This window comes from Punica granatum, chromosome 4 (assembly GCF_007655135.1).
Source record: "Punica granatum isolate Tunisia-2019 chromosome 4, ASM765513v2, whole genome shotgun sequence".
Classification (NCBI taxonomy): Eukaryota; Viridiplantae; Streptophyta; class Magnoliopsida; order Myrtales; family Lythraceae; genus Punica; species Punica granatum.
The window spans coordinates 14,559,999-14,583,092 of record NC_045130.1 but is presented as its reverse complement, the minus strand read 5'-3'; the positions used below and the strand labels follow the sequence as shown (position 1 = coordinate 14,583,092).

The 23,094-nt window shown below is 35.6% G+C and overlaps 2 protein-coding genes across 2 annotated transcripts; one reads left to right on the top strand and one right to left on the bottom strand.

The window, feature by feature from the left end:
- Positions 1-965: 965 nt before the first annotated feature.
- On the bottom strand, positions 966-2,435 carry LOC116205106 (probable xyloglucan endotransglucosylase/hydrolase protein 5). The gene is made up of 4 exons (XM_031537589.1): positions 2,151-2,435; positions 1,949-2,049; positions 1,647-1,840; positions 966-1,540 (listed from the first exon to the last, which is right to left on the bottom strand). The coding sequence occupies exons 1-4, from the start codon at positions 2,410-2,412 to the stop codon at positions 1,141-1,143; spliced, it is 957 nt and encodes a 318-aa protein (XP_031393449.1). The 5' UTR covers positions 2,413-2,435; the 3' UTR covers positions 966-1,140.
- An 18,979-nt stretch (positions 2,436-21,414) lies between these two features.
- On the top strand, positions 21,415-22,665 carry LOC116203680. Its single transcript, XM_031535543.1, has one exon. The coding sequence runs from the start codon at positions 21,622-21,624 to the stop codon at positions 22,294-22,296; it is 675 nt and encodes a 224-aa protein (XP_031391403.1). The 5' UTR covers positions 21,415-21,621; the 3' UTR covers positions 22,297-22,665.
- Positions 22,666-23,094: the final 429 nt, after the last annotated feature.

The window sequence follows — 23,094 nt, the reverse complement described above, 5'->3', positions numbered from 1 at the left end:
ATTTCTGGGACTAAAAAAAAAAACAAGAAAGTCGGTGCCACGTTGTTTTCTTCCTGAAGTCACTATGATTCGAAATACCAAGCGAGGACGAGCAGTGGCAATGGCTCTTCTTGTTACTCGATTCCACAGTCCTTGGTGTTGTAACTCCATTCCGACAATGGAAGAGCACCTTGAAACTGACGCTACCGGTCACAGAGGCAGTCCGAGACCATGCTTGGAACTGTGCAGTCGTATGAGCTCTCGACAAAGAGTTTCAACTATGAAAACTACCTCGATACAAAAAAACCCGGATTAGCGATTCCTATAATCGCATTCCTGGAATTTCTTTTCTGGTTTGAGATCACATTAACTCTTATGTTTCTTCTGTATTTTTTTTAGTGTGAATATTGGTATTTAGAAACCCAATTGAATCCCGACTAATCCAGTTGAGCTGGATCAATTCACTAAGGGTAAAGTTATATCTCATTATGAATTTTCTGCATTCACAATGATTCGGACCCGCTTCAACCAATCCACGTTGGTTATGTTTCTTCCATATTCTATTCCCAACTTGATCTAGGAAAGAGCGTATGGAAGGGAACAGCATGTGATTTTCCCTAGGCATTCTGTGGCCGTCCTTTGTCAATTGAATAAACATAAAATTCTAAGTGGGAAGAAGAATCTTTGATTTCTTTGAATTTGAATTGACTGTTTTGAATTTCCCAATCAAACAGGATTATAGTGCATACGCTTCACAATGAGGTTAGACATCAGACGTATCATCACTTGCACATCCCTAATACTCACTCGTCTGGCCGCCTTGACTAGAGCCATGAGATTTCAGTTCAAGAATGAAGGAATGAGGACATCTTGGAGGTGATTGGCCTTCGAATTTGGACCGTTTGTATAGCGGATGCATTTAAATTACCACTGATCCATCATTTTGTTCGGCCCTCTGTTTCAAAAGTAATGTTTTCGTACGAATATTGCCAAGAAATTCAATCATAACTAGATATATCATCGGGTCGGTTATTACAGAGCAAAGAAACAGGATAAAAAAAGGTGTTTAAATAGCACAATGCTCGCTGAAAATCAGGCAAATCAAATCAATGATAACCTAACATGATTGATATAAATAAATGATATAGTTGAATACGATGATTAGATGTCACGATCGCGCTTGCACTCTACTGGCGGGGTCGGGAACCTGCTTCGGTCTGAACAGTAGTTGTAGATTGTGTACTTCTTGCGGACCCATTGCAGCCTCCGGTACTGGGCAGCGTCCAGGTCCTGGTACACCTTCTGGTCCCACCACCTCTTGCCCTGGCTGGCGCAGAACTTGGCGTGCACTGAGGCCTCGCACCCGTCAATGTGGAAGCTCTTGTAGGACGCAATGAAAGGCGCCTTGCTCCAGTTCGTCTTCTCAAGCCCGCCCCGTGTGGCCCAGTCGTCCGCGTTCCACAGGCTCGAGTATATCTTCATGGGCTGGTCGAACGGGAACTTCACCCCCAAGTCCTTGCTGTTCTTGAACACTCTTATCGGCACATCATCCACGAAGAATCTGTTCTCCAAAAAAAGAGTGTTTTGGTTTTCAGTTTTCTTACGGAAGCGAAAAAATCTCGGAACTTTCGGAAAATAATTCAGAAAGAAGAACACATAAAACTTACACAATCTGGTGCATGTTCCAGAGTACTGAGTAGGAGTGGTAATCTTTTGTGGGATCAAACCACAAGTAGATCCTCTGCTCGCGATTTCCCTTGCCACCGGTGAACACATTCGTTTGGAGAATGTAAGGTTGCCCCGATCTGTTCCCAAGGAACTCGAAGTCGATCTCATCGTGTTCCAAGTTTTGAGAAGCTAGCTGTAAAGGCATTTAAATTGTCTCAGTCCACCCGAATATTTCATGGAACGATATACATTCGTAAAACATGTTGCATTAAGGTTGCGGATTCAATCCATAATGACTCACGTAGAAGGCAGTCACAGTGCCGGCAGAATCATCGGGAACCATCTTAATCTGCATACTGAAGTGCCCGAACAAGTAGGACCCTTTCGACTGAAACCCGGTCCCTAGAAAAACCAAGGACAGGAACGCATGAGGAGTCAGATTTCGAGGATTAATCAACCATATCTATGCTATGTCTTGAGACGGGTTTCATCTGTATCCTTACCAGTGTACTTGTCAAGCGTAAGCTGAATCTCGTTGCCTCCATTGAAGTACTTGATGTGGTCGAACGCCCAAGTCGGCATGTAGTTCCGACCAAATGGGACGTGGACGGGCCGCTTCGGGGCAGCACTCCTGGCGACAGAGGGCAGGAGCAGGAAGAAGCTCAGGCAAAGAGCAGTACTAGTCCACAGAAAGGAAGCCATTTCTCTTTGCAGAACAAGTGAAGCGATTAATGCTGTTTGTCTCCAATTTATAAAAGCGGGCATTGAATATTTTAATGTTGTTGGTGACAAGATATTACAGCTGCAAATGCAATAGGACCGAAGGGTCATAGCCCAATCGGGGCTTTCTCTCTAGAGTCGTTGCAACTAAGACGGTGATGGTTCCATTACGGACTATCGGCAACAACAGAAAAACCTCACTCACAGTATAAATTTTCTTCATTCACAAGGAAATTTAAGTCGATTGAATTTCCTTTCTTTTTCTACTACTTATTAAGCAAATGTTTATCAATCGTTCATACCAAAAAAAAAAATTCATCAATCAATTCAACAATTTCAATTGTACAAAAAATGAAAAATCTAATTTCAAGAGGAAAAAATTGGTTAAGAATTGGCAAGGACAGATGTTTACTTCCCGTTGGAAGTGCAAAAGGGGAACCATAAGTGGTAGTTAAAGTCGGTGCAGATTTGTCATTCGCCAATTATCATCGTATTATTATTATAGCTTTGTGCATTCCTATGTCGAAACGACCAATTTTCAGCCCAATGTTTTGGCCTCACTCCCCGGTTCTCTGTACTCGGCAGCTGGGGCTGCTAATTCATCTGCGTTCTATTCTTTCCTTGTTTCCCTATTAGGTAACTTATAATATATTCAGCCGAATATCTGGAATTATGCATGACGGATCCACTCCACGAGTACGTTCGGCGTCGAACTACTACGACTGGCCCAACAGGGATCAGTCGCTCCACGTCTTTATAATTAATGCGAAACCGGAATCTATGATAGGGAGCATATATAATTGATGTGAACTGGTTTTAACTGACATCATACGACGGAAGCGAGATAAATTGACCATCTCATCTGTCTATGTAGAATCGGGACATTCCGGTTCAGCTGGGAGCTTCGCGAACTCGACCTGACATTGCATTAGGCTAGTCTCTCTGTGCTTGACCTAATGGATGGATCAAAGGCTATGTAGGTGTTGAAATTATGGTTAAATAATTGAGGTAATTGTAAGCTAGTTAGCAGCACATGGGGCTATGAGTCAAGACATTTGACTCTTATGGCTTATCTTTCTCCAAGATTTGCATAAATTATGGGTTGGTAGCTCCAATTCCAAGTATACAGATATGGCTATACTCCATAATTTATGCCCAGTTAGAATGAAATATCTGTCATTACATGCATTCAGTCTTCTTTTTTAGTACATGCGCCAATGGAACCATGGCCGAACATTGAAATTTAATTTATGCTGAGATGAGATGATCTAATATTGGTTTCACTCTCACAATGTCAAAAGACGTATAATAGTCGAAAGCAGTTTGCAAACCTTTTGTTCTTGGCGATGCTTAAAGGTTCTCGTCGAACTCTCGACTATCTTCCATGCATATATATATATATAGTTGAAGAATAGGATGACCGACTAGGTGCAGATAATAACTGCTCAATTGAGATTAGACACAACCTGCAGTGCAGGATTCGAGATTCACTGTACCGGATCTATTCTAAATTTTCTTTTCGTGTTTTTCTTTAAACGCAACGTTTAAAAAGAAGCGCTGGCCCCAACATAAACTGTCAGGCCCTAAAAGGACCACGCAGAGTTATATTGCTTGACATACATATATATTTTGTTAATTAGAAGTTTGCTTTCCTGGGAAGAAGACTATTATATTATAGGGTGAATTACACCCACTCCCCTCCCTTGAGGTGTTCTTGAATGACAATTTACCCCATTCTTAAGAGAAAATGACAATCTATCTCGATCTCAATAAAAAAATCGACACTCCACTCCATTGACCAAGTTGATATGATAAAAATTATTTTCTTGTCCTCAATCTTTATTTGCTTTATCAATTTCGTCCTAATTTATTTATATATGTTTAATATTGTCCTCAAGGTGTCAGGTCTATGTTAGCCTTGTTATTTGAATTTCTACCAAAATTATTGATGGGTAAATTTTTTGAAAATAAAAATATTATTTTATAAATTCAAGGAAAAAAAAAAAAAGGAATCCCTCGTAAGTTTTCCTAGGGAGATTGGCGACAACGATTAAGTCTTTCATTTATCTTGCATTTTTTTTTTGGGGAGGGGGGGTGGCGGGTGGAGGGTGGAGGGAGGTGGTTTATTCGTGATCGTCGTGGCTCCACACTTAACATTAATATCTCAAACTAGAACCTCTAAAATAATATTATTTTTTAAATTTTTAGAGAAATTTTTAGTTAAATTTCCCTCGAAAAATTATTAATAAATTTTTAAATTTTTTTAGGGAATTTTCCCAATTAATAGTTTTCATTTTTAAAGTTTTTGAGGGAATTTCCTTAAAAGAAATACTTTTTATTTTTTTTAAGTTTTTCGATAGAAACCCATAAGAAATCCATTGGAAATTTTCAACAGAAAATTTTATTGAAAATTTTCCTCGAAAGTAGTTAGTGTATTTCTTTTGTCTTTTCTCTTTTGTAGTATGAACTTATTAGCCATTAGAATGGCCACCCACAACTTTGTCGTCATGTTCGTGAGCGCTGATGTTGAATCGCAAGTCTCTGCTTATATAAGTATTAGAGCAAGCATTATGAATAATAAAATAATCTTTAAATTTAATAAATTAAAAAAAGAACAATAATAAAGAGTAGATATAGGGACTTTACGATTACCTTCTTGGCAATGTTGTATAGACCACTAGTTGGTAGTGATTTATGAAAGGTACCAGCGCGAAGAGGTCAGGGCAAGGGCAGCCACACCCTATCCTAAATCATTGATGGTTCTAGAGAATATTATAGTCATCTACTTTGGGTATGTTCCTTAAAATTATTATCTTATTCGTTAATTTTATTTCAAAAAGTTTTTCTTTACAAAAATATTGTATTGTAGTAAGCTTCGTCTCTCGAGATCGAGATGTCAAGCATAATAATTTGGGATATCGATCTTGAGGAGTGAGGTCTCGTCAATGACCATCATTAGGTCTCCACACTTTTGAAAGCCTCAGTTATTGTCGATGTGTCGGTCTTTTTCTTATATTGGAAAATATTTTATTCTTAAAAATACTACACATTAATAGGTCTATTGAAATTTCCACCAACGAGAGCACAGTGGACAAATCGTGTTATATTGACAATAAGAATAAACAAAAAAAAAGAATGAAAGCAAAAAGCCAATAAAAGTTGGGGATCAAAAGAGATTTTTCTTATTAATTCAACATGATTAATGGGTTGGAGTACCATTTTGTGTCAACAATGGGGTTGAGCATCATTTTGCAAAAATTCAAGGGAGGGAGTGTATTTTACCCGATATTATATATATAATCTTCTAGGGGAAAGAAACTATACATTGTACACCCATTTGGTACGAAATTCAAAAATGGGTTAAGGGGCAATCAAGAGGAATTAATTAAGGATAGGCAAAGAAAATATATTTAAATCCTCAAAGGACCACCATCACGGGTTAGTTCAAGAAGTTAACTATTATTTCTCTTAATTAAAATCTCATTTTCAAGTTTTATGAATAGAGAAAATTTATGATTGGGAGAGTTTTAATTCCGATTCGATTCGAACTGAATCAGTCGGGACCTGTTAGATTTTCGATGATGAAGGTACATTCCGAAAAAGGAAAATAAAAAATCCTGAAAGGACCCATTGAGCATGTGCGCTGCTGCTTCTGCAAACTGACCACATGCTCTTCCCCCCCACCTTCCTGTGATCTGATGCCATTGCGAAGATCGATTTTTAGTTGTCCCATAGCTGCAATTTCAATATGATTATAATTTATTTACTCTGTGCGCTAAGCATTTATTTGTTTATTTATTATGGATTAATGCAGGAAATTATAATTCTATATTCCTAGTTCAGAATCTGACCTTCAGATTGATGATGATGTAAAAACTGCCGTCCAATGTTGCAAATCTTTACTGTTAGGAAGTCGATCTGGTGATCATACACAAACTCTTATTATAGTCCATAGTGAATAACGACTGACCACTGCTCGTTCAGCAGGCGACTTGAAGTTGCTAGTTTCTGGTGGCCTGTATTAGTTAATTTGCGGCTTAGACTGACCATGCATAATGTAATGCAATTATACTATCGTCTTAAATTAAGACATCGAAAGACTAGCAGCCATTTGCTGTAATCGGACAGTCAATCGATATATAACCGTGTCGAAAAGTGGTTTTTGCCCTTTATTATTTATACATGTACTGCGGGGCTTATTATATCTATTCATTATTGATCAACAAAAGATAGTTTTGTTTGTCTCAATAATCAAGGTCAGAGCTGATGATCTGATCCATTTAATGTCAGTAAGCACGGATCATTTAGAACTGTCTCTGGTAACTCCATCAACAGCAAAATCTATAATTCTATTAACTAATCATGGCAACATGGCCAACTATAAACAAACTGATATAATGCACATAAATCTTCATTAATTAAATATTAAGTGATGACCAATATGATTGATTTGAGCTGTTCGACGCTTGTTCCCCTTAAGGAAAGTCTTGGGTTCAGGTATTATGAATTGAAAAAATTCATGTTAGAAGAGTTTTACACCTTAATGGGGTGAGCCGACTCGAACTGAATTAGTCTGGATCTATTGGGCTTCCGAGTACCAAAATATACGCGGAAAAAAATATTAAGTGATGATGATATCCTGTCCTTTGATCACATAATACTCCTCCTTGGCTCTCGGTTCCAGCTAGCTAGCAAATCAATCCCTTCTAATTATTCTCTTTTGTAATTAATCATGTTGAAAAATATTCACATAATAATTAGCTAAACGTCGCATGGAGATTCCCAATCAATCTATCATCTCCATCGTGGACTCCAATATTCTATTAACAGTACGCAGCTCCATCCACATGAATGTATAACTGTATGTACTCATCCATCTCGGAACACCATAAGATGTAGTTGCGTCGTCACATACATTACAGAAAATAAGTCGGTCATTTATCGAAAAATTCGGACAATATCTCCAAATCAAATCTTAATAAGGAGAGAATAGTTGGATCGGTTCTAGGGTTTTATGGCTGGGAACCTAAAACGCTAGAACCTTGAACTTTGAGATTGACAGTGCTCGGAACCTCTTACGTGTTGGAGACATTTGTAGAAGACATACTTTGCTAGGAGGAAATACAGATCATGCCAAACTTCACACGTTCGAGCTCCTGCACTCGAATCCATATTTCGAGGTTTGCTTGTAACTAGTTGCGCTTAAATATAGGAAAGTAACCTACTGGAATTATCTCCGTCCAGGACCAACCTGACAGTAGGAGCGAGCGCGTATCTTAGTCAATAAACTAAGGACATAGTGTTTTCATCAAATTAAAAAAAAAAAAAAAAGAAGGTAGGAAATGAATTGAGGTCTATCCGGGCCTCTGAAACTCGAGGCTTCTGACATGGTAAGGATGGACCAAATTTTAATGGAAATGGGACCAAAAGCCCAAAAATAGCCCATGGAAATTTGGTAAAAGAAGGTGGAGGGAGAGAAGGGGTGGAAAAATCTTGCTGGAACATAATGGAAGCTAAGGCCATAACAAATTCATGATTTGCCGAGGAGTGTTCTTTAGATTTCTACAAAAATTCGAGTTTGGGACCTTGGAAGTAAATGCAAATATGGCATCTCGGTGTGCAACAACCAACGTGCTGTCACAAACATATCAATCACCGCAGCTCCACTGGCAAGAGACTCATTGAAAGGACAACTGAGAAGAGCTCCAAACACGTAATCTGTAATTTCTGCCGTGCTTGGTCTGAAAAGATTGATGGATTGGCTTGTAAGTCCGGTAAATTTTAATGATCCAACATCTGTACTAGGTTAAGTGGCAAGGTTTGCAATCTCGCGTCAAAATCCTAGAAGCCAGTTTTCAATAGAAATGGCTGGCATCAGAATCGAGCGTGTTATGAGATTCGGGGTCGTATCACAATGTAACTAGGTTGTGATCGCACAGGTGCAGAGGATATGAAAAGAAACACTGGCATAAGTTGATGTACATATACATCTACTTACTACATGGATTAGGAATCCTTATGTTTGCTTTTACTACTCCATAAGGATGTGGTGTCGGAACATTTCCTAGACGGTGTTCCCTTGTAAATTGCAGCAATTCTGTTTGAACAACTTCAGTGACTACTTATATATATTATATACACACACATACTAGACACGCAAATCAAATCGACTGATATCATCACAACCCGCTGGCCCTAACGCATTCAACTGTCTTCACAAAGTACATTATTAATCACAGTCTGGAATTTCTCGGGGTTCAGTACTGCAAATTGATGGGGCTCTGCACCCTGAGCTGCTCGTAGAAACTCTTGATGAACTCCTCGGCTTCGTGATCGACCCGTCTGTCACTCCCATCATCCTCATCCACGGAAAGATAGTCCGACACCCTGACTCTATTAGGAGAGAAAGTCGGGCTATGGCATTTTTCATATTGCGCCTGATCGAAGCTTGCATCGATGTGGAAATTGCTGAGGTAATCCGGGATCTTCGGCACAAGGACAACTTTGTCAGGTTTGTAAATTCCGAAATCTTCCTCTGAGGCTGCTCCCGGCAAACAGAGGCATGGCGGGAAAAAGAAGATTGGCTTCTTTTTATTGGCCTGGAAGAAGATCTGACTCGGGCTGTTGGTGCAGGAGAATTCGTACTCCGATACCCAAAAGGAGCCGACTCTGGAGCTACGGGACATGAAGTTGCTCATGAGGTATTTCCTCTTGAGCTTGGCGTGGCCCCTCTTCACCATAAGGTTGAGGTTCAAGTCCATGAGCACCTTCGTCTTAGAGATTAGTCCCCTCCGGATCACCGAGAATATGATCTTCAGTACCTTCCATGGCCTCTTTGCTCTCGCTGAGCTCGGCAGAGGAGAATATTGCAACTCCATGGAAATTAATTTAAGTATATGTCGTACTATGCATGAGGATGGAATTGGTATGAGATACTTCGGAGTGTCCGTTGGCTATTTATAAGAGGTTATATGAACATCATGAACGTAAACTTTAATAGCTAATGGCACGACTTATTTCACTCACAAGTATTCACCCGATGACTCCTCTTAGTAGGAACTAGGAAGCATCCTAATCCAAAGCGCAGTGCAGCGCGTATTTACATATTGTTTAATCTCGTCTCGTAACATTAAACATTATTGTAATCAAGCACTTTGTAATAGGTTAAGGGAGTTGTTGTGTAATCGACCGGCAATTCTTTCCATAGCTTTCTAACTTCCAGCTAAGAAATCATACCGCGCAGCTTGTTACTTATGTGGTTAATTACTTAGACCTGATCGCAACGTCCGGTGAATCGTTGAGAGTGATTGTCCCACAAGGAAAAATTAAAGAGAAATCCACGGGTTTATAAGAGATTGGGTGCCACAACTTACTAGTTCGAGCTTTTGGATTGAAGATGAATCCAACGGTTTATAGGCCCAGTAGAATTTTACATGGTATCAGAAACCATAGTAATGATCCTGGGAGTGCGTATGCGCGTATGTTGATTAGGCTTCTGCGCGCGCGCCCGTGTGGGTGCTCACATCGCACCAGGCCTGAGTATGGAACTCGTGGCTAGTGAAGTCTAAGTCCGGAAGTAGAAGTCTGACTTGTAGTTGGTTTGACCCCCCTCGCTTGAGTGTGAAAGAGGAAGCCCACCTCGAGGTAGTTAAGGCCTGAGTAAGGAAGAGAGGAGATCCCGGCTCAAGGTAAGTTGTTGAAGGCGGGCATTTAAGTGTTTATGTGGCACATGTAGGTAATGGGTGAGATAGAGCACACGGTGCCACGTGAGGGCGGTGTTGAGAGTGATTGTCCCACGCGGAAAAATTAAAGAGAAATCCACGGGTTTATAAGAAATCCATGGGTTTATAAGAGATTGTGTGCCACAACCTACTAGCTCGAGCTTTTGAATTGAAGATGGACCCAATGATTTATAGGCCAGTAAAATTTTACAAATCCGAAGAAGCATCGGCTAGGAATTGTGCAGGAAAGAGCACTCCGTCCCCACAATTCAATTGCCGTCCGACTGAAAGCTTCATCAACTGTATTATAATGGGACCCGGAAATTGTAGGGAAAGCAGGGAGAAATTATGTCATATGATTAATTAAATTCAATTAAACTTAAAGTGTAATGTCCAAGTTGACGTTAAAAATAATTTTAAATTTTAAAAACTTTTAAAAATAATTTTAAACTTTTAAATTTAAATTTAAATTTAAAATTTAAAATAATTTTTATTATTTTAAATTAAAATAATTTTAATATTAAATAAAAAAAATTAAAATTAAAATAAAAAAAATTTATAATTTTTTTAAAATTATTTTTTAAAATAATAAAAAATTATTTAAAAATTTTAAAAAAAATTGAAAAATTTTAAATTTTTTAAAAATACTTTAAAAATTTTCAAAATTTTAAAATATTTTTTTTATTTTTTTTCTAAATTTTTACTCTTTTTTGTATTTTTGTATTTTTTTTGGACTTTTTAAATTTTTATTTTCTCTTAAATGATGTGGCGCACTATGATTGGTTCCACGTAACAAAAGTGACACATAGGACGCGCCACGTCAACAAAATATTAACAGCGTTAGGGCCAATTGATGGTTTGTACTATCATGAAACAACTTTGAAACATTTTATACCATCATGTAGCGAAAAAAACTTTTTGGACCATAATGAAACATTTATAAAACATTTTGAACCAGCAGTGCAATTTATTCTATAATATAACATAAATATCTTTATGGGTATTCATAACTTCGGAGGTGTAACATGCCGTTGACAAGCTATACTGTATTATTTATATATACATATGAGGTTCATGAATCAAATACAATAAGAAAAAAATAATAATAATGGGGCATGGGGTCTTACTATGAAAATTAAACTTGAAATCTCAAAGTTATTAAACAAAAGTGTGTGCTGAAGTTTGTTTATGGCAACTAACTAGGATTAATTATGTCAGTCGATTTATCATTATATTATAGTAACAATGAATTAGGATGAATTTCCCCAATTAGCTTATGTTAGTTTATGTTTTATTGGTTGGTAAGTAAACAATTAATAAACGGCAAAAGTGGTCCCATATAATTTTGGAAATTCCACTTCAACAATATTCTAACTCGCGAGCTACTTAATTTTTTTAATGATTCAATTTAATCTGCATTTAAAAACATGAAACAACTGAAGTATAATGACCTAATAGTAAACGCATTCAACTGCAATAATTCGAGCAAAAAATTATATAAAATCCAATAAAATAGAATTTACATCTAAAGGGGCAATGAATAATTATTCTTTTACTCGTATAGGTTAATCCCAAGCTAGCTGGCTGGAAATCCTATTGGCTGATACAGCAACTTGCTCCAAGATGTTTTTATTTTTTATTATTTTTTCTTTTTTTAAATATATAAGTTAGGTACATGGGCGAAGGCAGCATGGTGTGCTTAATCAAGATTTTTTGGAGCAGCTGCTATGCAACCAAATGATAAGCAACCAAATTGCTCGAAATATATAAAAACTCATGTCGAATGCCCCATGAATAAGGAGGGGAAAATAGCTTTCACCTGAATTCTGAACATACCTTAAGCTTATTAATTAGCTGATGTTGTAATCATGCGAGAAGGATATTAATTATAATTATGATATATTAACTGCAGCAGGCGCAATGAGTTAAACTTTTCTTGATGTTCTCAATTCGGGGCTGTACGTCTCTTCGAGATTACTTGATCAATTATAATATCATTAATGAAATTATGATCATCCTTAATCATTGTATCGCAGAAGTTTTGTGATTTGCAAAAAATATGAAATATTATCTTAAAAAATGAAAAATATTGACAATTCGTGAATAAATATTAAAAGCAATCTTTAAAAAAAAGCTCTTTTGATAAATTATAAATTTTCTACATAAATGTAGAATAAACCAAATCAATTGATAAGTATGAATATATTGAAGCTGACAAGTGCAACAAGAAAGTGTCATGAATCAATAGGCTTTTAGATAAATTCTCAGCTCCCTATTGATAGACTCTTAAAATCTTTTTCATAAATATGTTCATCCCTCATGGTCCACATTTTTAATACTCTTTGGGACATGTACGTACTTTCTTTATCTCAAGTAACATTATATTATACTGCTTAAATTAAATTAATCTAATATAAAGTATAGGATAAAAGACGTAGATTATTGCAAACAAGTAAACAAGTAAACATATAAGACATATTTCATATTGTTCACCAAAAATGAAAAAACATATTTCATATTAAGCTCATTTACATAAATATTATCTTATTTTTTCGGTAGGTTAAATATTATCTTATTAAAACAGAAGTAATACATTAATTTTATAATCTCTATTTAAATAAAGATTAAATAAAAATTCTCACTATGGGCACACTTCCTGTCATATTTTATCGAACTTTCAAATATATATATAACGCCTTATATCTTGAAGACTTCTTGATTGTTTTTCTTAATAAAAGTTATCAAGCGAATCGAAGCAGCGTCGCACAAACCTTTTGTTGATATTTAGCTCATTGAATGACTCTTCGACTGCTTGGTCAATTCCATATCATTAATGAAATTTATGATTGTATTGAATTATAATATTGAAAATGGAAAAAAAATCTTCTTGCGATTAAATATTAAATATTTCTTTAAGAAAATTTTTGATCATAGGAATAAATAGTAAAAGCAAATCTTGGAAAAATATTCTCCCTATTAACTAAAAGGTTTCTCGATCAAAAGAGGGTGTAACACAGTGGCGCACACTCTCACCTGGTATCCAAGAGGTTCTAGGTTCAATACTCAGTGGGACTATTCATGCTCATTTATTAGCAATTAAGTTCTATTTCATTATACTAGATTCATGAGTTTCCTTTATAACCGAAAAAGAAAACTAAAAGGTTTCTCAAGGAAGAGGATTTGGTACAGTGGCACAAGTCGTTACTCGGAACCGTGAAGTCTTGAGTTCGATCCTCATAAGTGGGACTTCCGTGTCACTTTATATTTAAGTTTGCTATTTCTATCATTGTACTAGACCATAAGCTTTCCTTATATTAAAAAAAAAAAACCTAAAATTCTACATAGCATGCGGGCCTGCGTATAATTAATTATAATATATAAAAGCGGGAAATGAACATGATCGCGTCACATAAGCCATATAAGGAAACCCTCATTTTTACGTTGATTGACTTTCCAAATCCAATAAAATGAATTTTTACTACATTTTCTTTGTGTTATATTTAAAGAATCTGGGTTGTTTGTCCATATAATTTATATGTACTGGTATATAATTATGAATCTCTTCTTGAAACATTAAAAGTCTTTTGCTAATTTACAAGGATTCCTAGAGATATGGTATACAAGTTTGTACTAAATATCCTATAAACAGAAAACATGAAAATTTATTTTATACACCATCTTTATATTAGCTTTAGCTTTTCCCTAGAACTTAACTGCTGCGCGTGATATCTATCTCTTTGTACAGGTTGATTTACTCTATACGTATGTTATGCATTTACATAAGACTATTGTAAGTATTTGGTCACCGCGTGATTCACTTTTTTGACTTCTCACTCACAAATTATAGGGGTCAATATATTTACTCACTGTATTATATTCATTTGTGCCATACGTGTTCATTATCTATATCCATTATACAAAAATTGATAATAAAAAAAAATTACCACATAATACGTGGGTACGAACTAGTTAATTATTAAATATTTATACTAGCTCGATTCCTAATTAAGAGAAGATAATATTAAGTTAATTAGATGGAGTACTAGCCGGCTAGCTCTATTAATTACAATATCAGTTAGAAGAATGAAATAATCTGCGTAACTTTTCGGCTGTTGTTTACTGTCGCCACGTGAGTTGGCAAGTTCCCCGATTCTTCTTGGGAAAAAGACAGACATCTAATTAACTCTTTCTCCCCACAGATTTCATATAAAAATGTATATATATTTATTTATATATAGCTAGCAGAGATACTCCTCTAAGGTACTTTCCCTTGAACTTCTTTGAAATTCAGGCTTGAATTTAATATATATACTTAACGACCTGTTGACATCGGTCTCCCTTTGCGCATGCAACGCGTGAGCTCTCTCGCCAAGAAAGTGAAAGGTTTGATGTTCAATTTTGTTCGTGAAATTATATGTAACATTTTATTTTCTTGTAATTAGAAAAAATTAACTTTGAGAAATTGTCTTCATGTATACCCATCAAGAAAGAAATTAATCTTATTGCCAAACAATTAATTAGTCCTCAAGGCAGGATATGTCTTATTGCGTACACGAAATGCATGCATATATATGTCGGTTCATGTATATATGTGTTTCAGGGGATTGCCTTGTGCGGCACATGCAATTGGCTTTAGGAAAATAAATTTGGGGTTAAATATATACTTTCAATCCTAGAGATCATGGTTATGAATGATATTCTACCCCTTTCTTGACATAATATGATATTTCACCCGTTGACCTTGTCGATTAAATGAGAAAAATCTCTTTCAATTTCCAATATTTAACCGTATTTTCATTTTTATTTCTTTAATTTTTTTCTTATTCACAACAGTACGTGGTTTGTCAACTTTAATTTCACCCGTTTGAATTTTTTTGATAAACTTATTGATGGAAAATATTTATAAAAATAAAGTATATTTTTTCCAAAAGAAAAAAGAAAAAAAGAAGAGAACTATTCGTCAACCGCTGAGGTTCTCGACAGTCTAGAGCGAGATGTGGCTGTCAAGAGAACATCCACTATCTCAAGATCAATATGTCTAACTGTTACGTCTAACATCCATGCCTACTGCTGGGTAACGTCTTTGAGAATAAAAAGTGAAAAAAATAAAATAAAAAACCCTTACCATGTAATTAATAATGTTTTTATGAATTAAAATTTTTTAAAACAAAATAAAAAAAATAAGACAACAATATTAGGGGGATCCTGCCTTAGATTGATGGCTACAACTGTCCACTGAGGTCTTCAATGTTCTATGGTTGTCTTCAACTGACACTAGCTAGTGGGCTTCGCAAAGTGGTGCCATATATATGATCCCTCATTGTCGATCGCTTCCTTTTTTTTCAGTTATTAATTTTTTAAAAATTACTTTAATTATTCACGAAAATTTTAATTATAGTAGCAAATTAATATAAGAAACCTTGCGCTTCCGTACTAACGGCCAACAACACTCCGGTGAAACTACGAGCGACCACTTTGGCGATTAATAATTTCAGGTGGTAGTATGATTTATTGACTTCCGTCCCGCAGCTGAGATATTGGAGATTCAAGTTTAAGATATGATGTTAAGAATGGGGTCTCATCGATTGCATGCGAATACCCCCATCCTAGATAACCAAAAGCCTTATTTCTACCCACCTCGGATGATTATTTCTATTTTTTCTTATTTTTCAAAATTATTTTTCATCTATAAAATATTTACATGTCAATAGTTTGGACGGAAATTCAAACGGCAAGACTAACCCATCAAAAAAAAAAGGTGGGCTAATCATGTCACTTTGAGGATAAAATAAAATAAAAGGATGAATTAAGGATTAAAATAAGTTTTTTATTAAATATGGTGAACGGAGTGCAGTGTCAATTTTTTATTAAAAACGGAGCGAAGTGTACTTTTTCGATTAAGAATGTAATTGAGTGTTATTAAACAATACCTCGAGAGAGAAGTATAATTTTTCATATATTTTGTAATAATCCTGAAAGTTTGTGTTCTCGTCTGGCTTTGAACGGTGCAATCTAAAAAGCCATGATATGAAGTCATGATGCATATGTGGACTCGCTATTCGTTCAACTTCTCATTTAGTTTTTTATTTTTTTGGGATCACATCATATTTGAAAATTCAATGAGTTCCAATTACTTCAATTTCGAATAGAATCAATCCATTAAAATGTAAAACTCTTTTATAGTAATAAATTTTATTCATTCATAAGATTTAAACTTGAAAACTTATTTAAGGAAAAAAAATGTTCAACCATGATTAGTTGATTGAATATGATTTCTAAGGTGGCAGAATAGTATATGCAAGTCAAGGAATTTATGATTGTATCTTCGGAAAATCCATTTTTCACGAGGATTAAAAAAAAGAAAGAGAGAAACATTTGTAGAGGCGCCCTTATTTGGTAATATAGAAATTAGTTTCAGGTTCAATTTTTATAGAGAGTATATTCATGTCCCTTTATTAAGTTTATTCATATTTATGAGAGTTAATTGCATCGATGGTTCAAAAAGTTTCATGAATGTTTCGAGTTGATCCAAAATGTTTTTTTGGTAACTTGTTGGTAAAAAAAGTTTTAAAACCATTTCAATGTAGTGCACTCCGTCAATTGCCCCTGCGCCGTTAATATTTTGCTGACGTGGCGCATCTTATGTGTCGCTTTTGTTACGTTGAACCAACCATAGTTCGTCACGTCATTGAAGAGGATATAAAATTTGAAAAAATCCAATAAAAATATAGAAAAAAAAAAATACGAAAAAAGTACAAATTTAGAAAAATAATAAAAAATTATTTTTAAAAGTTTTTAAAGTTTTGAAAGTTTTTAAAATAATTTTAAAATAATAATAAAATTAATTTTTTAAAAAACTTTTAAATTTTAAAAACTTTTAAAAATAATTTTAAATTTTAACAAATTTTAAAATTTAAAATAATTTTTATTATTTTAAATTAAAAAATAATTGTAAAATTTTTAAAACTTTTAAAATAATTTTTTTTTCCATATTTTTAGTTTTTTTATGTTTTTTTATTTTATGTATTTTATTGGACTTTTTCTGATTTTATATCCTCTTATATGACATGACATGTTAGGATTGGTTCCACGTAACAAAAGTGGCACATATGACGCGCCACGTTAGCAAAATGTTAACGGCATCAGGGGCAATTGACGGAATGCACTACATTGAAACGGTTTTGAAACTTTTTGTATCAACAAGTTACCAAAAAAACATTTTGGACCAACCTGATATATTCATGAAACTTTTTGGATCACCGGTGCAATTAATCCTATTTATGAACCTTCCTGGTAATCGAAAAAATAAATGAGTTGGGCGATTATAATACTTATGTCTTCTATATTTATTATGTACATTTGTCTAAGAAGGATCGGTAGTGTGTATACAATGGCGTATTCGAACAATGAAAACTTCAAGGTGCAAAATAGTTCTAAAGGGTGTAAATTGTTATATTGAAACACTCCAGGGAGCAAACACTACAAGAAACACCCTTATTAGTGACAAATAATGAGAGGCAATTATAATACTAGTCTCTAAAATTCTCATTTTGAAACAAATACAATATATGTCTCTTATGTGAATTTTTTTGGTGAATTTTTTTCTGTAAATCTCTCATGTGGATTTTATTTGTCTCTAAAAGCACCTAAAATTAATACTTTACTTAATGACAAATCTATATCACAATTATTAGCAATAAATAAGTCTTTTGCCTGAAAAGAATAACTTTTAGACACATATAGAAAATTTATCACTGATATTCTTTTAGAAAGCAAAAATTACTTCTAAATCCAATCTTATTTGCCCCTAACATATTCTTTTAGAGGTAAAATACAATTGCCTCTAAATTATTCTCATTTGCCTCCAACTTATGAAATTTTATCTACATAGTAAGTAGACAAAATGTTGAAAGTTTAAGGATTATTTTTGCCTAAACATAAATTTATTCAACATGAATTAAAGAATATTTAAATTACTCTTAGAATAAGTTAAAAATATATTTTATTTATTTATAGAAGTAAATTACATTATGCAGATTTTGAATTAAATAAATAGTAAACTAGTATTCTTTTTGTATATTTTACATCATCTATTGTATTTATATATGATTTATTATATAAATTTTTGAATAATTTAACAATCTTCAATTTACCACCCAAGAAGTTAACTATATATATATATATATATATATGCACAATATTTGATTTAATATTATATGCATATTAATTATTTTCTTAATAATTATATAAATAAAAAAATTCATATTTATTGAGACTTGATAAAAATATTGAATATAAAATAAATTTAATTCAATTCAAAGATGTATTGGTGGTGAAATGATAAAGATACGAGACTAAAAGTACTATGCTAGAGGTAGATGACAAGCGCAGTATTACACTTGAATGGTTTAACACTTCTATTTATTAAGTGCTCAATACTTTCACTATAGACTGTCAGTAAACGGCAGACTGTAAAAATATTATGCATTTGGATAGAAGTGCTACATCTTTCAAGAGTAGTTACTACACTTGTCTTACACTTGCATCATAACTGCAGTTTGGAATAGAAATGGAGTAATTTAGTTCAGTGACCTCGTGTAAGTTGATTTGTTTCTACTGTAAAAAAAAAAGAAAAAAAGAAAAAAAAGAGAGCTGCAGGTTGGATCTTCATGCAGAGATAACCGTAATGTGTAACAGTGAAAGTAGTAATAGCCCTCTAGTCCAAGAGTCTTGTCCACTGACCCATGTACATGAATAATAATCGGTTCACCCGTTCATTTGATACAGCTACCTAGTTCATCGCCTCACATGATCGGTTGATCGATGTTCACCTTTTGGTAGATACAGGCCCAAGGGTTATCAAAGCAAACTGATAGAGCATCTAACTTTCATGTCCTTAGCTCCCATATGTTTCCTAGTCATAGAAAGTATCATTTTCATTCACATATTAGGACAACTGGACCACCGGATGAGCGGTTTTACATGCGATTAAGAAATCTATACCATGTCTCGAAAACAACGGCCAATTGGATACATCATACAATAGCCTTACACATTAAGGATTTCTTCCAACGGTCACGCTGCATTTCGAAGCTCGCCGACCCCATTAAAAAGTTATGGCAATTAGTTCGTACACTTGGCCGCTTTCAACATTTTGACCAAACATAAAATTTATTTTGATGGAATTATCAAATGTTATAAGTAAAGTTGGATTGAGTTGTCCCCACTTGCTGAATTTAGTAACCCAAAAATGAAATGATTTTGTTTACTTATTTATTATATTTTTGTGGGTGTTGGTTTTGGGTGCGTGAGGATAGAGAAGTTTTCATTGTCTTTGCCTTTTTAGCCGCTTGTATTGAAATTGGGGACCGGGAGAATACAATACAGCCCCATTAAGCAACCTCAAAATGATATGAAGTCCCCCACCACCCCACACCCACAACTGTCCCCTTCGAGGCAAAGTCCTCAAAAGCAAGCAAATTTAGCACAAATTTATCATGATTCCCCGGGCCAGTAAAAGCGGATCATCGGTCTAATACTTACGGTAATCACTTCTCACAGTCGACTTTTCAACAAGATTCGGACTCCAAACTTTTAGGGAATCAACAAAATCTCTTACTATTTAAACTAATCTCTTGACGATACTTTTTTGTTAATTCACTCTGGTGCGAAAGATTTGCCAACAAATGCTATATGGGTACTTCGTTGGAAAATACTCGTTGAACTTTTACTTATAATGCATGTGTCAATCTTTGGAGTAGATTGATACACACGCGCGTGTAGTGTCCTCTTGACCATAGTATTCTATTGGTGTCTCACAGAATGTAAGCGGTGAAAATCTTTTACTTGAACATTAGAAATCTTTAAAAATTAGATTGAGATTGCGCATGATATTTTTTTTTATGGCAGGTGTGCATGATAAAAGCATGACAAAACAAATGAGGCTGACTGACTGTGTCCGTACAGGACGTTGCCCAATTTTAGGTCTCACCTTACTCACAAAGAAAGCTTTGGACAGTTTTGTCTCTATCGCTGCCTTCGGATGCCCTTTGAAATGATTAATAAATCCAATTCAAATTAGGAGGGCAAAGGCAAACCCTAAAGAAGCTACCTAACCAAAGGGCAAAAGGCCATCCAATATACATGTATATGTAGTACAATTAGCCCCACTTCCACTTGAATACAAAAGCTCCCCTTCACCTTTATTCCTTTTCACTTTTACTTTTTGAAAAGTTTCACACATTCGAGGACCCTATAAATCATACACAATAATTATGTGATTAATTATTTCATTTTCAATAATAACAATTTGATGACTTAATAAAAAACTTGATGAAGTACTCATCTTCTTTCTAGAGTTTTCAAATGTTGGATTACACAAGGTCATGCAATAATATCGCAATGCAAATTAATAGTGCACATGTAAGACGAGATATGTCTCGCAATTTCTAGCATTTTCCTTTTTTCTAGCAGTAATAAATCGTTTTCTTTTAATAACTCTACAACGCTCAATTAAGAAAATACTGTAGAGTATAACACATAAGAAATTTAAGAGGTTACCCACCACAAGAAAAGTTAAGGGGATAACAAGTGCAATGAAAAAGATAAGAGTAGAGCCATATCCAAGTAATGAATCTGAAATTCTACTAACCCCTAATCTAACTGACCATAGTCTGCGAAGGTATTGATTCCCTAGGAGAACGCTGGAGGGAATCGAGGTTGAGCAAAGTCGTGAAGGGAGAAGAGGTGAATGTCTGTGAAGAAGTTTTGATATCTCCATGGGAAGCCTGCTCATTTGTTAATTCAAGAAATCACGTTCTTAGGGTCAGAACCAATGCTTCGTAGTAAAACATTCTTTCTATTATATGAGACACCCGATTAGAATTCCTAATAGTTAATAAAAGGGTATGAGTAATTGCACAACGAGTATCAAACATGTAATCTTTTAGTTATCAGGTGATGTGAAGAAATCACGTTCTTAGGTTCAGAACCAATGCTTTGTAATAAAACATTATTTTTGTTATAAGAGACACCCGAGTAGAATTCCTAATAGTTAATAAAAGGGTATGAGTAATTGCACAACGAGTATCGAACATACAATATTTTAGTTATCAGGTGAGGTTGTGTGCCACTATGTTACACTCTCTTTTATTAATAAAACATTTCTAAGATTTTTGCCACATGTACGAAACTGTATGTAACAAATAATTACATGCGCTATACGCGAGAAAAATATGCGGGGAATAATCTCACTATTATACTTTTTTTGACTACTTGCTTTTCTTTTGCTTAGCTCACACCACCATTGCAATTGCAATGCAAACAAATAGAAGGGGGGGAATGGACTCCCTCCTCTATATAAACCGATACCACCCTTATTGTTCTTTTTCATGCCAAAACACAGCTTTTCTCGAAGTACTTCAGTATACCAAATCCTCCTACTAACAACACAATTATCACTCGGTTCGTGTTTCTGTCGAGCTTCCGGTGTCTTTGTTGGGCAAGTGAGGTGGACGATATATTAACGATCGAGATGAAGAGCAAAGCAAGTGAGCTCATGAACAAGATAATCATGGCCCTAACATCGATGGCGCGGGGCAAAACACTAGCTCTCAGGTCCAAGACCAGAGCCCTAAAGGCCCGACTCATCATCTTTTCGTTGCTGAGCAACAAGAAGTTCCTCGTGAGCTCCCTTTCCCACAAGCTCCACAATGTCATCAGCTCTGGCCACCACCACTGCCGTGGCAACAAGCTCAGGTCCCACGATGACGAAGATGGTGATGGGGACAGCGATGGCGATGGCAGTACTGACAACGTGGAAGAAGAAGATCAGACCGTCATGCTCTACCGTGACTCCATGGCCCACCACAGAGTCCCCGACCCTACGCACAACGAGCCAGTAGTAGATAATACCAATGCAGATGGAAGTTATTATGTTTACGACGATGGTGATGGCGGTGACGATGAAAAGTACCCTGACCGGACACACTCGATGTTCAACTCGGAGGATCTGGAGTTTGAAGATCCAGGAGGTTCGGTGATAGATCTGGTGAAGAACTCAAAACAAGAGGCCGGGGAGTCGTTCAGCCTTGAAGAGGAGATCGATCATGCCGCAGACTTGTTCATAAAGCGATTCCATCGGCAAATGAGGTTGCAGAAGCAGCAGTCCTTCAAGGAGCTCCAGGAGATGCTCCAGAGGGGACTCTAAACTGATAGATAGATATGCATAATATCCTTTCAATATCGTTCGTTACTTGATAGACTCTCTCATGGAGCAGAACCGATAAAACAACCAACAGAGAACTAACTACAGTCTGGAAACCCGACCGAAATGGTCGTTCATCTTTGCTTTGAAAATACTTGATCACGTATTCATCGTATCACAGTGTGTATGAGTACATCAGTGTGTGTAAGGTTCTGCCCTTTTTTTTTTTTTAAACTTAAGAAGGGGGAGTATCTTGCTTCTAGGGTTTTCTTCCAATAAAGCAGGATATCTTGGGCGATGTGATGTAAACATATTTTTGTGATTTGCATTACTAAGAAATAAAATTAAAGGGGGCTGATCTTAATTATTTCCTGATGCCCTAGTACTGCACTTTGAGGGAAGAACATCTCCAAATGCGCCCCGATACTTGAATGCCGTCCCAGTATCACGTTATATGTCCATTATATACAGGATTTTCTTCCTTCGCCATATATCCATTATATGTGAGGGCCAAAGGGTCTGTCTATCTGAACTTGCACAAGTGAACCAATATCACCAAAATTGCACTGCTGGTCCCTCTACTTTCCTATTCTTGGAAGAAGGTCCCCCCCCCCAGTCTGCCTTTGTCCTAAGTTTGCCTTTGTTTGTTTCCCTAAGCCCAAGGCCTTTTGCAAGTGCTGCTGCAAAATACTTTCGGATGATATAACTTCTATGCGCACAAGCACCAGATCTTCAGAACGTAGGGCATGATGTCTCTGGGTATAAAATGCCCGGAACCACCAACTCATATAAGGATTAGAG

What these genes read in the sequence shown, in the direction of transcription:
- LOC116205106 (XM_031537589.1), bottom strand. Translation starts at nt 2,412, where the DNA reads ATGCCCGCTTTTATAAATTGGAGACAAACAGCATTAATCGCTTCACTT. An exon ending in TACGCTTGACAAGTACACTG is followed by an intron (nt 2,050 to 2,150) that starts GTAAGGATACAG and finishes TGGTTTTTCTAG; the next exon opens with GGACCGGGTTTCAGTCGAAA. An exon ending in TGGAACATGCACCAGATTGT is followed by an intron (nt 1,541 to 1,646) that starts GTAAGTTTTATG and finishes TTTGGAGAACAG; the next exon opens with ATTCTTCGTGGATGATGTGC.
- LOC116203680 (XM_031535543.1), top strand. Translation starts at nt 21,622, where the DNA reads ATGAAGAGCAAAGCAAGTGAGCTCATGAACAAGATAATCATGGCCCTA.